We start from the raw sequence: 16,830 nt of genomic DNA, 5'->3' as shown, positions 1-16,830 counted from the left end.
GCAAATTAACAAGCATATTTAGTCTGCCTCTAAGTTACATAGGAAGCTATATTAGTGCATGCACAAACACGAGCACAGACTTACAAATCATCCAGCATAGTTGAGCATTTGTACAACCAACGAAATATACCTTGATGGGGCTGGTAAGCATAAATACTTTGTGGCAAAATGGTTTTTTAGCATGTGTCCTCATAGTCTTCTAAACACACCTACGCTCACTCTTACATCCAGGCTCTACAGTTATCTTGCAAAAAAAGCTGAATTTGCATATGTTTTGTACCATGAACAAGTCTCTAACTGCTTGTGACACACTTTAAAGAGCAATTACAAAGACAAAATAGATGTGTTCTGGAAAAGCAATTTAAAGCCAGTAAAAATAAATCCATAACAAGTCCCTTGCAGAAATCTAAAGCTAGCCTTGTACCAGTACAATCAGTACAAGTATGGTGGCCCAATGATCCCAACCAATATTTCTGTACTATGGATATCGTTAAAAGTTATCTTACATATACAGTAGATGACGTGTATATCTATATATACACAATATATACACTCTCTCTTCCCTTACCAGTACTTAGGCTGATGCCACACGTGGCGTTTTTCCGCTGCGTTTTTTCTCGGCCTAAAAATGCTGCACAAGTCACACATGGCGTTTTTCAGCCTAGTACTGGTGACGTAAGCAAATCCCGTTTTCATGGTGCTAATAGTGCGAAATAGCAAAAAACGCAGCGTATTTCCGCTAGGTCTGCCAGCTGCCTTTGCGTATACATAGGAATAGCTTGCTTTGCAAATACTGGCGTATTTCGACCTACACTTGAAAAATCCGTGCTAAGGCATTTTCTAGCGTATTTCCTCATTGTGTGGTTTGCTTCGAGTCTTTTCAAGCTGTTTCTATGGATGATGATATCAGGCGTTTTTCAGCCGCCGAGAGAATTAGAAAATATGCAGCTGAAAAACACCACATGTGGTATCAGCCTTAACTTACAAACCAAACCAGGCAGAAGCTGGTCACACATGATGGGTATATCTGCTAATATAACCTGATCACCAAATGATTGGACAGTAACAGGATCTAAGGTTAGTTAGAGCACATGTGGGTTTTTTTGTAAATGTGATTGGCCACTGATCACAGATACTGACATATCAGCCAAAATCCTTTTATCATTGTACTGGTATAGAATCCATTATCCAGAATGCTTGGGACCTGATTTCCAAGATAAGGGATCTTTCTGTAAATTGGATCTGCTTACCTTAAGGGCGAAGATACATGGGGCAGTTAAGGTAACCATACACGTAAAGATCCACTTGCCTGGTGAGGTCGGCAAGTGAGCGGTTCTTCTCCCGATATACAACCTATAGGTGTGTGATATTGGGGGAATTTAGGCTAATTCGGTCATTCAGTCCTGGGGCCAAACGATCGAATTATAACAACCATAATGGGCGCAGACGATTCGGGGACCGCGGCAACGAGCCGGTGCTGAATTTTTGAACCTGCCCGATCGATATCTGGGTGATTTCAGGCCAGATATCGGTCAGGCAGGCCATTCGTTGTTGCCCCTAAATGGGCCGATAAGCTGCCGAATCCGTCCAAGGAACCGATATCGGCAGCTACAAATCGGCCCCTGTATGGCCACCTTTAGTCACTGCAACTTTTAAAAAACTCTGTTGTGGTGAGTAATCGCAGAGATTGAGCTGCCATACATTGATATACAAGTCGCCGCAACTAATTGTGCACCCTTTGCAGTATGCCGATTAGTTGTTGTGACTTTTTAAAGAAAGTCCCCGCAACTAATCGCCCTGTGTATCTTCGCCCTAAGTCTGCAAGTACATTAGCTTGCATTAGCAAGTACAGAAGAGACAGGAAATGCCCAACTCCACTAGGAAAAAAATGGAAATATAATTTCTCTGACCTTAACATTTAGGGTCAACCCTACAATATCATCATACTGTTCTAACTAATGGCTAAGTGGGTGGATAACCAGATGAACTCATGGAAGTCACTTTTAGTCTTGTAGCTCAATATATCAAACTGCATCAATATTTATAGGCATGTTTATGAATTTGAATTTGTTTTCCTAAATAGAATAAAGTTGAATATTGAATGCTTGCTTATTAAAAGGAAAACTCATTTGAATAAAAAAACACATTTGAAGACATTTTTTACATTCAAGTTTTTGAAACATAATTCAATTTAAGTTTTTTTAGTGTAAAAAAAAAACTTGTGGGAAAAAACCTCTAACTTGAACATTTATAACTCTCCCCCTAAATACTCTGTAGATATGAGCCAAATAGTCTTCCTTTATTATGTCCTCTTTGAAAACTGATTTTGTGCTCTGTACCTATTAAAGGGTTATTAAACCCTGCTGCACAGCGCTGCTCAACCAAACTTCACTCAGCTGTTGCTGGACTACAAATCTAATATATAATGAAGGTAGGGGCATGCTGGGAGCTGTAGTCCAGCAACATCAGGGTTGTATTCTTAAAGCAATACTGCACAATAAAACTTTTCAGGCTCTCCAGTGCCCAGGGCAGAATTGAAATGCTAAAAAATCCTCCAATGAGATTCCCAGCTGATCTGTGTAAATCTGGCTCCATGTTCTCTGTTCCAGCAATTGGACCATTAAGCAGAGTTTCCTAGCACTGAACAAGTCTGTCTTGATTCCTGTGTCATATAATAAAGGGGGAAAATTACATTTATCTCTATATGTAAGATAACAGCAAGATGCCTGACACAATGCTGGGAATCAGAATTCTCATTGGTCAATTCTCTTGCATCTTTAATTTAATTTTCAGTCAGTTAAATTCTTATTGGTGACTTGGTTTCCATGTGTAATTAGGTTTTTCATCAACTTCTATAGAGAACTAAGGGGCGTAGTGGGACAGCTTTACAGTTGCGTTTAGTTTCCCTTTAATCTCAGTCTTATTTATTATGTTAAAAAAACAGAAACCTAAGACATTAAACACATATAAAATAAAAATCTTTGTTAACAAACACTATTAACATGTCAGTTCTTCTTTCTGGCAATGGAAATGAAATGTCAATGAAAAGCCGACAAAACTTTTAACTTTAAAACTGCTGGATGGCCTTGGAAAGGCATAGTGCACATGCTACATATGGCTACAGCAGCAAATGCTTTTCTGAAGGAAAAACATTTAATTGGTCTTCTTACACTTGGGCTCCGATTTGGTGACATTTCTATGGCAGGTGTTTATAATTTAATTTTGAAAGTAATTTTGCCTACTTGAGCACGCAGAATGCATCTTTATCATCTGAAACAGTTCTTTGCAGCAATCAGAGGAAATGTTAACTAGATGAAAGCATTGTTTCCCCGTTGTTATCACAACAGGATACACGGAACATAATGACATGTAAATTCCTATCAAACTCATCATAGCAAAGGCTGAAAGACAATCAACTCCATGTAATTTATACATGCTGATTCTGTGCTGGCAAACCTTGTAAAAGGCTGAAATGTGACTTTAGTATTATCCATAGGTTTAGTGGTAATTACCTTTAGTGTCATATATACGCTGCCTGTGCTTCCAAATAATCACATACATAGAATGTGGGCTTTGCTAAGGAACATAATCCAGACATGCCTGACAAAGGGCTGCTGGCCCCAGGCATTCAGTGTGCCTCCAATTTATTTATAACTGCTAATTATTTACTGACAAAATTAATACTATTGCCACATCTCTTTCTTTTATGTAGTATAATTCCGTTTAGCTTTTAAATGACAGTTACATAAATGTATGCAAACCTTATCCACGCTCTAAAAGTGTCAAAGTGAATTTACTACTGTTAGAAGACCAGTGAGAGAAAAAAAAAAAAAATTTTTTTTGTTTATGTGTCTCCGAGCTGCCTTCCTCTATCTAATCCGTGAAGTGCTTCCAAAATTAATAATAACTCTTAGGGGTTAAAGTTGCATAAATGTAGGCATAATGGGACAGATGAAACGGAAAATGACAATTCCAGTTTATTTTTGTTAAGCCACATTCAAAATATTTGTAACATTTCAATAAAATAGCAACCTAATGGCCATGTTCTGTATCATTCAGTTATTTACCCATGTGCTGAACAATTAACACAGACTGTGATGAACCCACAATCCGTTTCTCAGAGAAATAACTGGATCATAAAGAAATTGAGAGGGAAGTGCAGTCCTCATTTCTCTCTGTTGGTTAATGGCCGGCCAGCCACACGCACCAATCAGGAAATGATTTTTTTACTGCTGTGACTTCGCGTTTGTCATGAGGTTATATGATCTACAAGAAAGATGTTCCTACTCATGACCATTTCCAAACAATTTGCCATATGAGCTTTATAATACACTGGTTCATCCTGTAAGCCATTCTCAATAGTATTTGTCTCTGTGGCAAAATCTCTAGTGGCAACCTCGTTCATGTTGTCTCAAAGGTCTTTAGGGCTGTGACACACGGGCATGCGACAAATCTCCCTTGTCACGGGCGACAAATCTCCCCGAAATTCCATCCCACCAGCTAGAATGTAAATCGCCGGTGGGATGGCATACGCCGGGATGGGGGCTATTTGCTAAAATGTGAATTTTCTCCTCGTCCTCAGCCAATACATACTCAATACATCATATAGATTCTCACAAATTTACTGAGAAACATAAGTATAGGCATCGGACCTGTTATCCAGAATGTTCAGGACCTGGGGTTTTCCAGATAAGGTGTTTTTTTTATGTAATTTGGGTCTCTGTATCTTAAGTCTACTAAAAATTCATTACAACATTAACTATAATTATATAGGATGAAGTACAAGATACTCTTAATGTTACCGAGAAAAAGGAAATCATTTTAAACATTTGTAATTATTTAATTAATGTAGAATCTATGGGAGATGGCCTTATCGTAATTCAGAGCTCTCAATATCAGGTTTCTGGATAATGGATCCCATACCTGTACACTGTTGTGAGAGTAATGTGACAAATTATTCTTAGCATAAATTCTCTTGTGAAAATTTACCATTGTATTTCCTCCATACAATTGTAGTAGGGGAAATGTTCTAGAATTTATGCCAAAAAGAAATGATGCATATGGGATATTAATATGGAAGAGATTATATAAATACTGAGAAATGGTAGTTTGTCATTCGGAACCTGGAGATATTTCTTTTGGCAAAAATGAATCTTTATGCTCTTGGTAAATTGGCAAATATTCAGTTTCATACTAGAGAAATTACACCTGGCAAAAAGATATGAATCATCATGTAGTTCAACAAAACTTGTCACACGCTGCTTTTAGTAAACTTCCTATATCAGAGAATTCCTATATGGAAGAATTTTTATCTTTGGTGAAAATATTCAAAATTAACTTCTGCCCTTTAGTAAACATGCTCCTTAGTGATGTTCCTTAGTGCAGCAAAATTATAGTTTGCACTAAAGGCCAAATCACCTTCTCCCCCAGTACTGCAAGTGCCAAAACTATCTACTTACTTTATTTCCCATAAATTATTATAAACATTTATTTTATTAGGAAGGTAAAATAAATAATTTTAATAAGCAGAATATGTATTTTGTAAAGAAAACATGTAGCCCGTATTTAAATGCATAACATATCCCATAGGTAACAATAGCAGAACTACCTGCTGTTATATGTTATTATATAAAAAAAAAAGTATGGAATTTATATGTTTTGTCCTTACATTTGTGCACCTAAAACTCAAACTGACAATGATAAGTGCTATATTTAGAGTACTCTTTTTAGATGCCTTTAATAGATACACTTAGAATAAATCACCACCGTTTCTTACAAAGATAGAAATCACAGCTGGTTATTCCATTTTTCAAGCCATCATAAGGTACACAGAAATAATTGAATCCTATGAAGTCAACTAACTGAATTGAAATGCATTGATACACTAAGAGATATTACAGAGATACTGTATTCAAGAAATGCGAGATAGATTTAGGAATTGTAGTTATCTATCCACAATGAATGACTCTAAAATAAAGAGGCTGAGAATAGGAAGTGCACAGATTATCTGAAAAGACAGAGCTAACATTACGCATGCATCCCTCTATAGTTTATAGCTGAAGTGATTTCATGAAGTCAGCACTTTGCAGACACTGGGATGGTTTAACTAGAGCTTATTCTTCAGTTAATGAATGTACCCTAATGCCTCTTGCATTTGCCCTGCCGTTATGTAATAATTACATTTAGAGAACTGAAGTACATCCACATAGAGATACTGATTTCAAAGAACAAAATATGGAATATATCAGTTATGGGCAACTAATTGTAGCCAACAGGCCATAAGGATTTGAGAAGAGACCAGTCGTATGAAAATCCTACATACCTACCCATAATAATCAATATGAAGCTAGCTTTTGCTAGTTTTGTTCTATAGAAACAATACAAGCAAGAATGTGACTTGCTGCTTTTGCTTTAATGAATTTTCCACCAGCACAGAAAGCAGAGGTAGAATAATATATTGAAGGTATAAAGCCTACAATTTCTCTTTAAGAAAGGCAGTGGGCTAATACACCTACTAAATTATGCTGCGCACTGCAGAGCAATAAAAGAATAAAGCCACGCATGGAGCTGAGAAAATAAGACACTGGGAGTTGCTGTAGACTGCTGTCCATTATAATAAATGGCAATTGTGGCTTTAGTGGTGCATAGGAGACACGTAATAAACCTTTGAGCACGCAAAGAGAGCAAAATTTGGAACGGAAGGGCTAAATTATGCATTTTTGCACTGAAATTTGCTCTGTGTGTGCACTCTTGGGCTAATTCCGTGTCTGCCCTTCTGTCCGTGCACACAGATACAAGGGGCGAAGGCAGTGTATTGCCTTTTCATTGCTGGCATAGTTATGTCAATGGAGGAAACAAATAGACAAATGTGTTATTAGCTTTAAGGAGGCAACCAGAAGATAAGGATGAGTGGTGTGATAGAAAAAAATCTTCACAACCCAAGTACATTTCTACCACATCTTATAAATATATATAATTTTTCTATACTATACACAACTGCTCTGTACAGCCAGTTATACAAAACAAAAATAATTTAAAAAAAAAATCACTTAATTACTACAAGCTAAATCACAGATTGAACATTGGTTAAGAAAAAGTGCCACTGGTAACCTCTTTTCGCATTGAAGAATACACTTTGCACCAGTGGGGCTATTTCTCACTGAAGAATACACTTTGCACCAGTAGGGCTTATTCTCAGTATAAAATACTCTGAGATGTATACTCTGGAGGGGAAGGTTTACATCCTTTTTAAAGTAGGCTTTCAAAGAGATGTGGGCCCAAATATTATGCAACTGTAACACAGTTATGTCTGCTTTTCATTAGTGCAGCTCATCGACAATATGTTTTGAATGCTCGGATAGTTCCGAGCACAATCATGATTAATGCATTCGTCTTCCAGAATAACACTGCTGTAATACTGCCCTCCCAGGAGGCTGTGAGAGTGCGCATTTGCAAGCTGGCCCAAAAATATGATCAGATTACATCACAAGTTAAAATCCCCACAATGACCCAATGTCTTTGCAGGAAAGCTATTAATAGAAAAAGAAATGTTGCCAATATCTGGAATGCATCAATATTTCCAGAGGTAGAGATTACCGCAAAGGCATCTATTTAATTAGAAATATGCTCGGTTTTATTTTTGGGGCTCACAGCTTTGAGAAGAAAAAATACATGGTATAGAATAGTATAGGATAGAATACATAGTAACAAGCAGCTTAGTTTTTGCCATTGGAAAAAATGGAAATGACAATGGGCAGCAAGGGTGGAAATCTCATTTTACTGTGATATTACAATCACCTTCTCGGCTTTCAGTGGAGTGCTGTGAGCAGCCGCAGCTGGAAAGTTTTCCCCAACGTTTTGGTGATCTTCACCGGCTTGCTGTGCCTGTTGTGTTCCAGAAATCCCCTTCTGATGGGCTGGGTCTTGTTGCTCTTTTTCCTGATCCTTCTTTGAATCTGACTCGGAACCCGTTTCTGATGTCATGGTTTGTTTGTCTGCCAAAGAAGAACATTTATTTAAGTATAAAGTAAAATGTCCATGTTGAACTAAATCTAAAATCCTGACCGGACATAGTAGATTAATGGTTATATGGTACATAAAACCTTTCAAATAAATCCTTATACAGTTCTCAGCAATGCAATTAGTTATAGTACATTCTCCTTTGATATATAAAAAATAAGGCAATTTGGAATTCAGTGACCTCTATGGAAGTACACAGGCTTGTGCTTTTCTATAGCCATAGAACTACCCAGTCTTTTCTGGCAGCTGCACATACCTTTCCACACTTCCAGTCAGATTTTAAATATATATTATGTAATAAACATCATTATTGTTATTTATTTATTTATTTTTTTTAGTTTAATGTTTCTGATCTGTCGTTGCCAAGGTGAATGGTGGCAATGAGCCGACAAGAAGTCAGAATGCATGAAATAAAAACTACTTAGGTTGTGGGCAGTATTTAATACACGGGTCCAGCTGGCTCCCTGCCCACCTCACACTGCACAAAGAGCAATACATAACCTTGGACATATGTCAAATTACTTAAAGTAAAGAGGCAAGAAGATAACACAAGCCAGTAATGTTATTTCTCTCAAGTGACTTATTGAGTATCAGACCAAGTTTCCCTATCAAGGCAAGGCAGTTTTATTTCAAGAACCTCAAAAAGGAAATGCCATATTCCAACGAGGGCAGAAATTAGGAAAAATAAGAGCCTATCTAGGTATAACTGACTTTGGCATATATTTTACTGCTTTTCCACTTGTGACTGGTGAAAGGAATGAGGGCTATACTTGTTTTAGAGGATCATGCTGGGCATCCTGCTGAGGGCTACAAGTTTTATAGTACCAATCTTAGTCCTGACACTTTAAATAGAAACTTCCCAACAAGCCTTGGGGTAGCAAGAGAGAAAGCCATGATAATAATGATAAAGAAGGTCCCTTGGTGAGAAATATCTTTTAGCCACTGTTTTACATAAAGGGCATTTAGACCCTCTATAAAAAGGTCTCCCAACCCGTGCCCCTTTCAGGACAAGTCTGCAGTTTAAGGCGGTACCTATAAGCTCATAGTCCCCTTGGAAGAGTTCATTCCAAATGAAGAGTTTAGCAGGTATGGCCTTTCCCCCTTCAAGGATAATACCCTTGTTCTATTTAGAACTGACTCAAGGGCCCTGCTATGATGGGGTGCACCATGCAACTAAATGCATCTCTTATCAGATGTGGAATTTTCTAGTGGAAAATTAGAATCTAGTTTTCCATATAAGTCAACGTTGTTGCTTAGTAATAGATTAATAACAACCTAATTACAGATACAAGACAGTTGACCAATGAGAATGCTGCTTACCAGACCAGTCATTTTGTACCTATCTTACATACGTGGATTATTGTGTAATTATTTCAGGTTCATTATATCACAGTGTAATCAGACATTAAAAGGGAAGACATACGGGGGAATTCACAAAAGTGGTGATATTGAGACAAAATAAAGTGGAGATTTGCCGGATTTTTGCCTTGAGAGGAAACTTCCGCAATTTCACTGAAATCACACCGCCGCGTATGCCATCCCACCGGCGATTTACATTTTCGCCGGTGGGATGGCACTTCGGGGAGATTAGTTGCCCGCGAACAGGGAGATTTGTCGCAGGCGACTAATCTACCCGTGTGCCAGAGCCCTTAGGTGTGAAATGGAGACTGGTGGAAACAAAACAAAACAGAAGAGTTTAGAATTGATCTAACAGAGTTACACTGAGCTTTACTCCATTTTGAAAATGTCAGGAAAAATGTTGTTAAAACGTTAATAAATGTCGTTTAATTGACAAATTCACAAAAGTGTCTGTAAACTGTCTTTCTTTCACCAAAAATGGAAAAGTGGCGGTTGAGTCGGAATTTAGGTGGATATCTGTTTGTGAATCTAGAGAAAGTGTTTTCCACCAGTTTTTACACCACTTTTACTCCAAAAAAGGGCTACCTCCACTTTTGTGAATTCCCCCCATAATGTTGAACGTTTCCAGCTCCTTTTGCAGCTACATTGTACATGGAGCCGGATTTACACCGTGCAGGTAGTATTTTGACTGAAAGATTCTTTTGCTTTAATACAATAAGGCCACTGACTGGGTAAACATTTTATCAAGCAATGTTAATTTAAAAATGCATTCTGGTTACAAGTCTATTTTAGCCCACCCATTACAAAACTAGCTACACACAGATAATATTGCTTTCTCCCATGCTGAAACAATCCCTAGATTTAAAGCAGCACCCAAAGTGGTACAAATAGATGGTACTGATATAATAAAGTCTATTAGGACTGTTTTAATACACTTCTTGTAAAACATACTGTGGGAATAAATATGATTATTCAAACAATGCTATGTGCCCCAACACTTCACTGAGATAGAGATTAACTTTTAGGGCTCTGGTACACGGGGAGATTAGTCGCCCGCGGCAAAACTCCCTGCTCGCGGGCGACTAATCTCCCCGAGTTGCCTTCCCTCTGCCATCCCACCGGCGAACATGTAAGTCGCCCGCGGGATGGCAGACGCGGCGAGGCGATTTCGGGAAATCGCCGAAAAAGCCTCGCGAGTCTTTTTCGGCGATTTGCGCGAAATCGCGCCGCCGCGTCTGCCATCCCGCCGGCGACTTACATGTTCGCCGGTGGGATGGCAGAGGGAAGGCAACTCGGGGAGATTAGTCGCCCGCGAGCAGGGAGTTTTGCCGCGGGCGACTAATCTCCCCGTGTACCAGAGCCCTTAGGCTGATGACACATGGGGCTGATTCTCAGCCTGTGGAGAAACACCCGGCCCAGGTGCAGCCACACAGGCATCAGCCTTAAACAGAAACTCCTATATACAGACTAATCTTGCAGGTCTTGCAAAAAGTCATGTTTGGGGAAATTTAAAATGGCCATACATTGCCAGATCTGCTCAACATCCTAGTAAGCCAAATAGTGATGATATGAAAAGATCATAATGGGGACTAAGGCAGGCCTGTAGGCACAGGGTGCCTTCAAAGTGCCAATGCTAAACTCACTGAATGGGATTACTGAATATGCCCGACAGATATCGGACTGTTTTTTGACCATATATCAGTCAGGCAGACTGTTGGGAGGTCCAGCTTGGTCTGAAGAGACCAGGTCGGCAGCTTTTATTGGCACGTATGTGACCACCTTCATTTTATAACTTCTCATCTAAAATTATAAAAGGCAGAATATAAAAAGAAGAAAACATTACCAAACAACTAATATAACTAACATTTCTTCACAGTATATCTTAATAAAAGACTAGGTATAAAACTTCAAAGGGCCATCATTGGATGTGGTAGGGTCCACAGCAACACTCACTATGGGGAGAGGGACATATTATTCATTATTTCTTTGCCTACTTTAGCCTATTTGCATGTTACTATAACCGATATTATCTTATACAGGTACGGGATCCATTATCTGGAAACCCATTATCTAGAAAGCTCAGAATTAAAAGGAAGACCATCTTCCATAGAGTCCATGTTAATCAAATAATTCAAATTTTTTTTTAAAAAAATGCTAATATTTAAAAATGTTAACTTTATCGTTAATTTCCGCCACTTTTTCATACTTGGCAAAAATTTCCACGTCAAAATCGTATTTGTCGCAACAAGTATGAAAGTTTCGGAATTCATTCAAGCTTCGGGATTTTGTACGATATTTGCGAACAAGCACGACGCAACTTTTCACAAAATTAACGCACATCAGAAATTTTCGTATTTAATGCGAATCATACTCGGAATTTGGACTTTAATGAACTGGCCCCTTAAGGTATGGAGTTCCAAGTTATGGAAAAACCCCTTGGAACCCAAGGTTGTGACCCTTCTGGGTAACAGGTCCCATACCTATATTGTATGAATTTGCAGTTGTGCTGTAAAAGTTTATCAAAAAAAAAAAAGTTAATTAAAAAGGGAGAGAAACACGATGAGGGGATTAAAATGTCAAAACTGAACATCTTAGAATGGGAAATAAAATGAATCTAAATGCAGCAGCCCAAATTATTCAGATGCTAACTTTGTTAAAATATCAGATTGCACCTTTGCTCCAAAGCATTACATTAATATGAGAATTACAAGAATACACAATGACGCAAGTAACCTTTTAAACCAGGCATTAATGGATCAGTGGGAAAAAGTGACATATTTTTCACCGTAATTGCCAAGCAACTAATGAAATTCAGGAAACAGAGCTAGTGGGGGGGGAAACACAGCAAATAAAGACGTAGTGGAATAGAATATATATATATATATATATATATATATATATATATATATTTACACACACACACACATACATATATAAAACTTTGCTGGTTTAAGTTAAACAAAATAAAATATATATTAACTGTAATTTAGTGCATCCCCTGATTTTTTGTCAAAGAAAGAACAATACAATAACCACCAGTTGTGATCTGAGCTGCCCATTTATCTGTACTGATCAATGCTTAATGATACTACAGCTTTGCTTGCTAAAAAAGATCTACATTTAAGGGTTCATTAAACAACTGTACAGTCGCAAGTGCTGGAGTGCTAAAGAAAATTCAGTGCAAGCTAGGGCATTCCAGGGGGTGTCCATGTGCCTTTTCTCCCATCTGTACATACCACTGCCGAACACAGACATGGCTCTTTGTGCTCCACTCAGGGTTTTGTGGCTGCTTTTTACACCTTTGCACCAAAAATATTTTAACAAAAAAAGGGCAGTTTCCTGCCAGCACAAAGGTGCTCTAAAGAGTCTTTGTCCTTAATACAGTCTTTTTCTGTTCTTGACCTTGTTCACTGGTCTCCAGCTTCCTTCATGCATGCACTTATCTGCTACTTAATGCCCAAGCTAGTACCATCATTTCCTTTTGCCACTGCTTTATGCAATCTCTACACCACAGTAACAGTATTAGCACTGTGGATGTAAGTCATTCCTGTTGAGTGTATATTACCTTCCTTGGATCTGGCGGTCTTAGAGTGAGCCTATATCAGTGCTCATCAACCCCTTGGATGTTGTTCTCACTATCTCCAAACCAGGTAGTTATTTTTGAATTCTTGTTTTGGATGAATAAGATCAAAATTTACTACAAATAAAACCTCCTGTAAGCAGATAGTGTGCATAGAGGCTACCTAATAGCCAATCGCTGCCCTTATTTGGCACCTCCATGAACGTATGATTCTTGTGCTGCTCCCCAAGTGTTTTTACATTTGACTGTGGCTCACAAGTAAGAAAGTTTGGGAACCACCTGCCCTATATGATGAAGCCTGCCTAGGTAAAAAAAAAAAAACAAGCTAAACTACAATTTTAGGTGGCTGTAAACTGATCAGTGAATGACAGCGAGGCAAGAACCTATCCCAGCATCACGGATGACATACTGCTGTACCTTACAAAACAATTTCAAATTTCTCAAAGAACTGTTTTGCACCTGCCTATCACTTAACAAGAAAATATAAAGCAACAAAATTAAAAACATAACTTCCATTAATCTGAGGGAACACACACCGAGCATAAAATTAAAAATTTGTGTGGGTATAAAAGAAAAGTGGCATCTGAGATCCCATACACCATCAGCATTAACCACATACAGCAATTCCATCAGCAAAGGGAGGGATGTAATATATGCATATAATGCAAAAAAATCTCTAGAGGGCAATATCAAAACTTTCTGCATATACCGGTAGTTTTACTTATTACTCCAAACACACCAGAAAATATAAAACACCTGCTATTCTAAGATTGATTCCTCTATTACAATGAGTCCTTAGAGCCAAGAATATATATCAACAGATACCACCCCGAGGCTGACAGAAGAACTAACAAGATGATAGAAATGGCAACAAAAGGGGAGACAGACAGCTGAATTGTTTGGGCATAATAATTATATTAAATCCAAATAAACTTTAGGAAGTAGAGGAATCTTTACTCACTTGTGCACAAACAATCTGGGATAAATAATATGTAAAACTATCAGAACTAAAGAAAGTGAAAATAATAATAGTAGGTTCTGAATAAAGAATGGGAATGAAGGATCAGGGTTGAACTAAAGTATAGTGAACACTAGGGGGCACATTTACTAACCCACGAACGGGCCGAATGCGTCCGATTGCGTTTTTTTCGTAATGATCGGTAATTTTGCGATTTTTTTCGTATTTTTACTAAAGTTTCGCAAAGTCGCGATTTTTTTCGTAGCATTATAACTTGCGCGAAACGTCGCACCTTTTCAGTGTTAACGCTAAGAAAAAGGCGCGACTTTGCGCGCAAGTGTTAACGCTACGAAAAAACGCAACTTTCGTAATGGCTACGAAAACTCGCGTTTTTTCGCAAAAATCGTAAAGGCGCCGAAAAAATCGCAAAAAATACGAAAAAATCGCAAAATTACCGAAAAAGTCGCAAAATGTTTGTTTCCAATCGGAATTTTTCCAATTCGGATTCGAAATCGTGCCTTAGTAAATCAGCCCCTAGGAATTGTTAAAATGTTCATTAGGCTGACCACTGGCCACTGTACTAATCAAGTCTATTTAATTTCCCCCCATAGTTGGACATGCTTTATATATTTTTGTTAGGTTAACATTTAAAGAATTCAAAAAAACTACAGATTTTTTTTGCTCAATGCTTTATGCCATCTTTGTGAAATACATAAGAGTCACCGGTCCAGATCTTGGGAACATGTAGAATAATGATGTGTTGGCTGCCACACAGAATACGTTTAATGGCATTTTTTTTGCCCCTGTGTTTTGTAAATCTGTGGGTGGGGAACAAACACTCCAAATCCTCCCTCCATTAACTTCTACTGAAAGTGCTGGGTGCCGTCTTGGGCAGTTGATTATCACTGTGTAAGCTGTGTTTTCCAGACTGCTCAAAACTGTACCCAGCACTTTGAATTAAATTCAAACTAACAGAGGGGCAATTTGGAGCTTTAACCCCCACTGATAGAGTTATAAAACAGAATCTTTAGCTCATGTACTGGTTATTTTATGTATGTTTTCTTGTTTGTTTAATGTATACAACCAGGTATTGTATAACACTGCAAAATATGTCTGCTTTTTATATATAAAATAATATATATTTTTAACCCATTATCCAGAAAGCTCTGAATTACAGGAAGGCAATCTCCCATTGAGTCAATTTTAATCAAATAATTAACGCTTAAAAATTGTTCCCTTATTTCTGTCATAATAAAACAGTACCTTGTACTTGATCAAAACTAAGATATAAACAATCCTGTTTGATTTATTTAAATACATTTTCAGTAGAGAGAAAGAGAAAACTTTAATTACTGGGGGGGGGGGGGGGGATATTATACAGTGGCTTGCAAAAGTATTCGGCCCCCTTGAACTTTTCCACATTTTGTCACATTACAGCCACAAACATGAATCAATTTTATTGGAATTCCACGTGAAAGACCAATACAAAGTGGTGTACACGTGAGAAGTGGAACGAAAATCATACATGATTCCAAACATTTTTTACAAATAAATAACTGCAAAGTGGGGTGTGCGTAATTATTCAGCCCCCTGAGTCAATACTTTGTAGAACCACCTTTTGCTGCAATTCCAGCTGCCAGGCTTTTAGGGTATGTCTCTACCAGCTTTGCACATCTACAGACTGAAATCCTTGCCCATTCTTCTTTGCAAAACAGCTCCAGCTCAGTCAGATTAGATGGACAGCGTTTGTGAACAGCAGTTTTCAGATCTTGCCACAGATTCTCGATTGGATTTAGATCTGGACTTTGACTGGGCCATTCTAACACATGGATATGTTTTGGTTTAAACCATTCCATTGTTGCCCTGGCTTTATGTTTAGGGTCGTTGTCCTGCTGGAAGGTGAACATCCGCCCCAGTCTCAAGTCTTTTGCAGACTCCAAGAGGTTTTCTTCCAAGATTGCCCTGTATTTGGCTCCATCCATCTTCCCATCAACTCTGAACAGCTTCCCTGTCCCTGCTGAAGAGAAGCACCCCCAGAGCATGATGCTGCCACCACCATATTTGACAGTGGGGATGGTGTGTTCAGAGTGATGTGCAGTGTTAGTTTTCCACCACACATAGCGTTTTGCATTTTGGCCTCATCTGACCAGAGCACCTTCTTCCACATGTTTGCTGTGTCCCCCACATGGCTTGTGGCAAACTGCAAACGGGACTTCTTATGGTTTTCTGTTAACAATGGCTTTCTTCTTGCCACTCTTCCATAAAGGCCAACTTTGTGCAGTGCACGACTAATAGTTGTCCTATGGACAGATTCCCCCACCTGAGCTGTAGATCTCTGCAGCTCGTCCAGAGTCACCATGGGCCTCTTGGCTGCATTTCTGATCAGCGCTCTCCTTGTTCGGCCTGTGAGTTTAGGGGGACGGCCTTGTCTTGGTAGGTTTACAGTTGTGCCATACTCCTTCCATTTCTGAGTGATCGCTTGAACAGTGCTCCGTGGGATGTTCAAGGCTTTGGAAATCTTTTTGTAGCCTAAGCCTGCTTTAAATTTCTCAATAACTTTATCCCTGACCTGTCTGGTGTGTTCTTTGGACTTCATGGTGTTGTTGCTCCCAATATTCTCTTAGACAACCTCTGAGGCCGTCACAGAGCAGCTGTATTTGTACTGACATTAGATTAAACACAGGTGCACTCTATTTAGTCATTAGCACTCATCAGGCAATGTCTATGGGCAACTGACTGCACTCAGACCAAAGGGGGCTGAATAATTACGCACACCCCACTTTGCAGTTATTTATTTGTAAAAAATGTTTGAAATCATGTATGATTTTCGTTCCACTTCTCACGTGTACACCACTTTGTATTGGTCTTTCACGTGGAATTCCAATAAAATTGATTCATGTTTGTGGCTGTAATG

The 16,830-nt window shown here is 38.5% G+C and overlaps 1 protein-coding gene across 22 annotated transcripts in view; it reads right to left on the bottom strand.

Moving 5' to 3' along the window:
* Positions 1–16,830, bottom strand: part of epb41l3 (erythrocyte membrane protein band 4.1-like 3) — a 168,749-nt gene that overhangs the window by 69,305 nt on the left and 82,614 nt on the right. For 21 of the 22 annotated variants that reach the window (XM_031903967.1, XM_018095038.2, XM_031903971.1 and 18 more), the window contains exon 2: positions 7,798–7,994. In XM_031903967.1, coding sequence (XP_031759827.1) covers positions 7,798–7,983 — 186 coding nt within the window. In that variant the 5' untranslated portion in view covers positions 7,984–7,994. The remainder of the gene's footprint in view (positions 1–7,797; positions 7,995–16,830) is intronic. The other variant, XM_031903973.1, reaches the window with a different exon arrangement.

Source organism: Xenopus tropicalis, chromosome 6, assembly GCF_000004195.4.
Source record: "Xenopus tropicalis strain Nigerian chromosome 6, UCB_Xtro_10.0, whole genome shotgun sequence".
Classification (NCBI taxonomy): domain Eukaryota; kingdom Metazoa; phylum Chordata; class Amphibia; order Anura; family Pipidae; genus Xenopus; species Xenopus tropicalis.
This window is presented reverse-complemented; position numbering and strand designations above follow the sequence as displayed.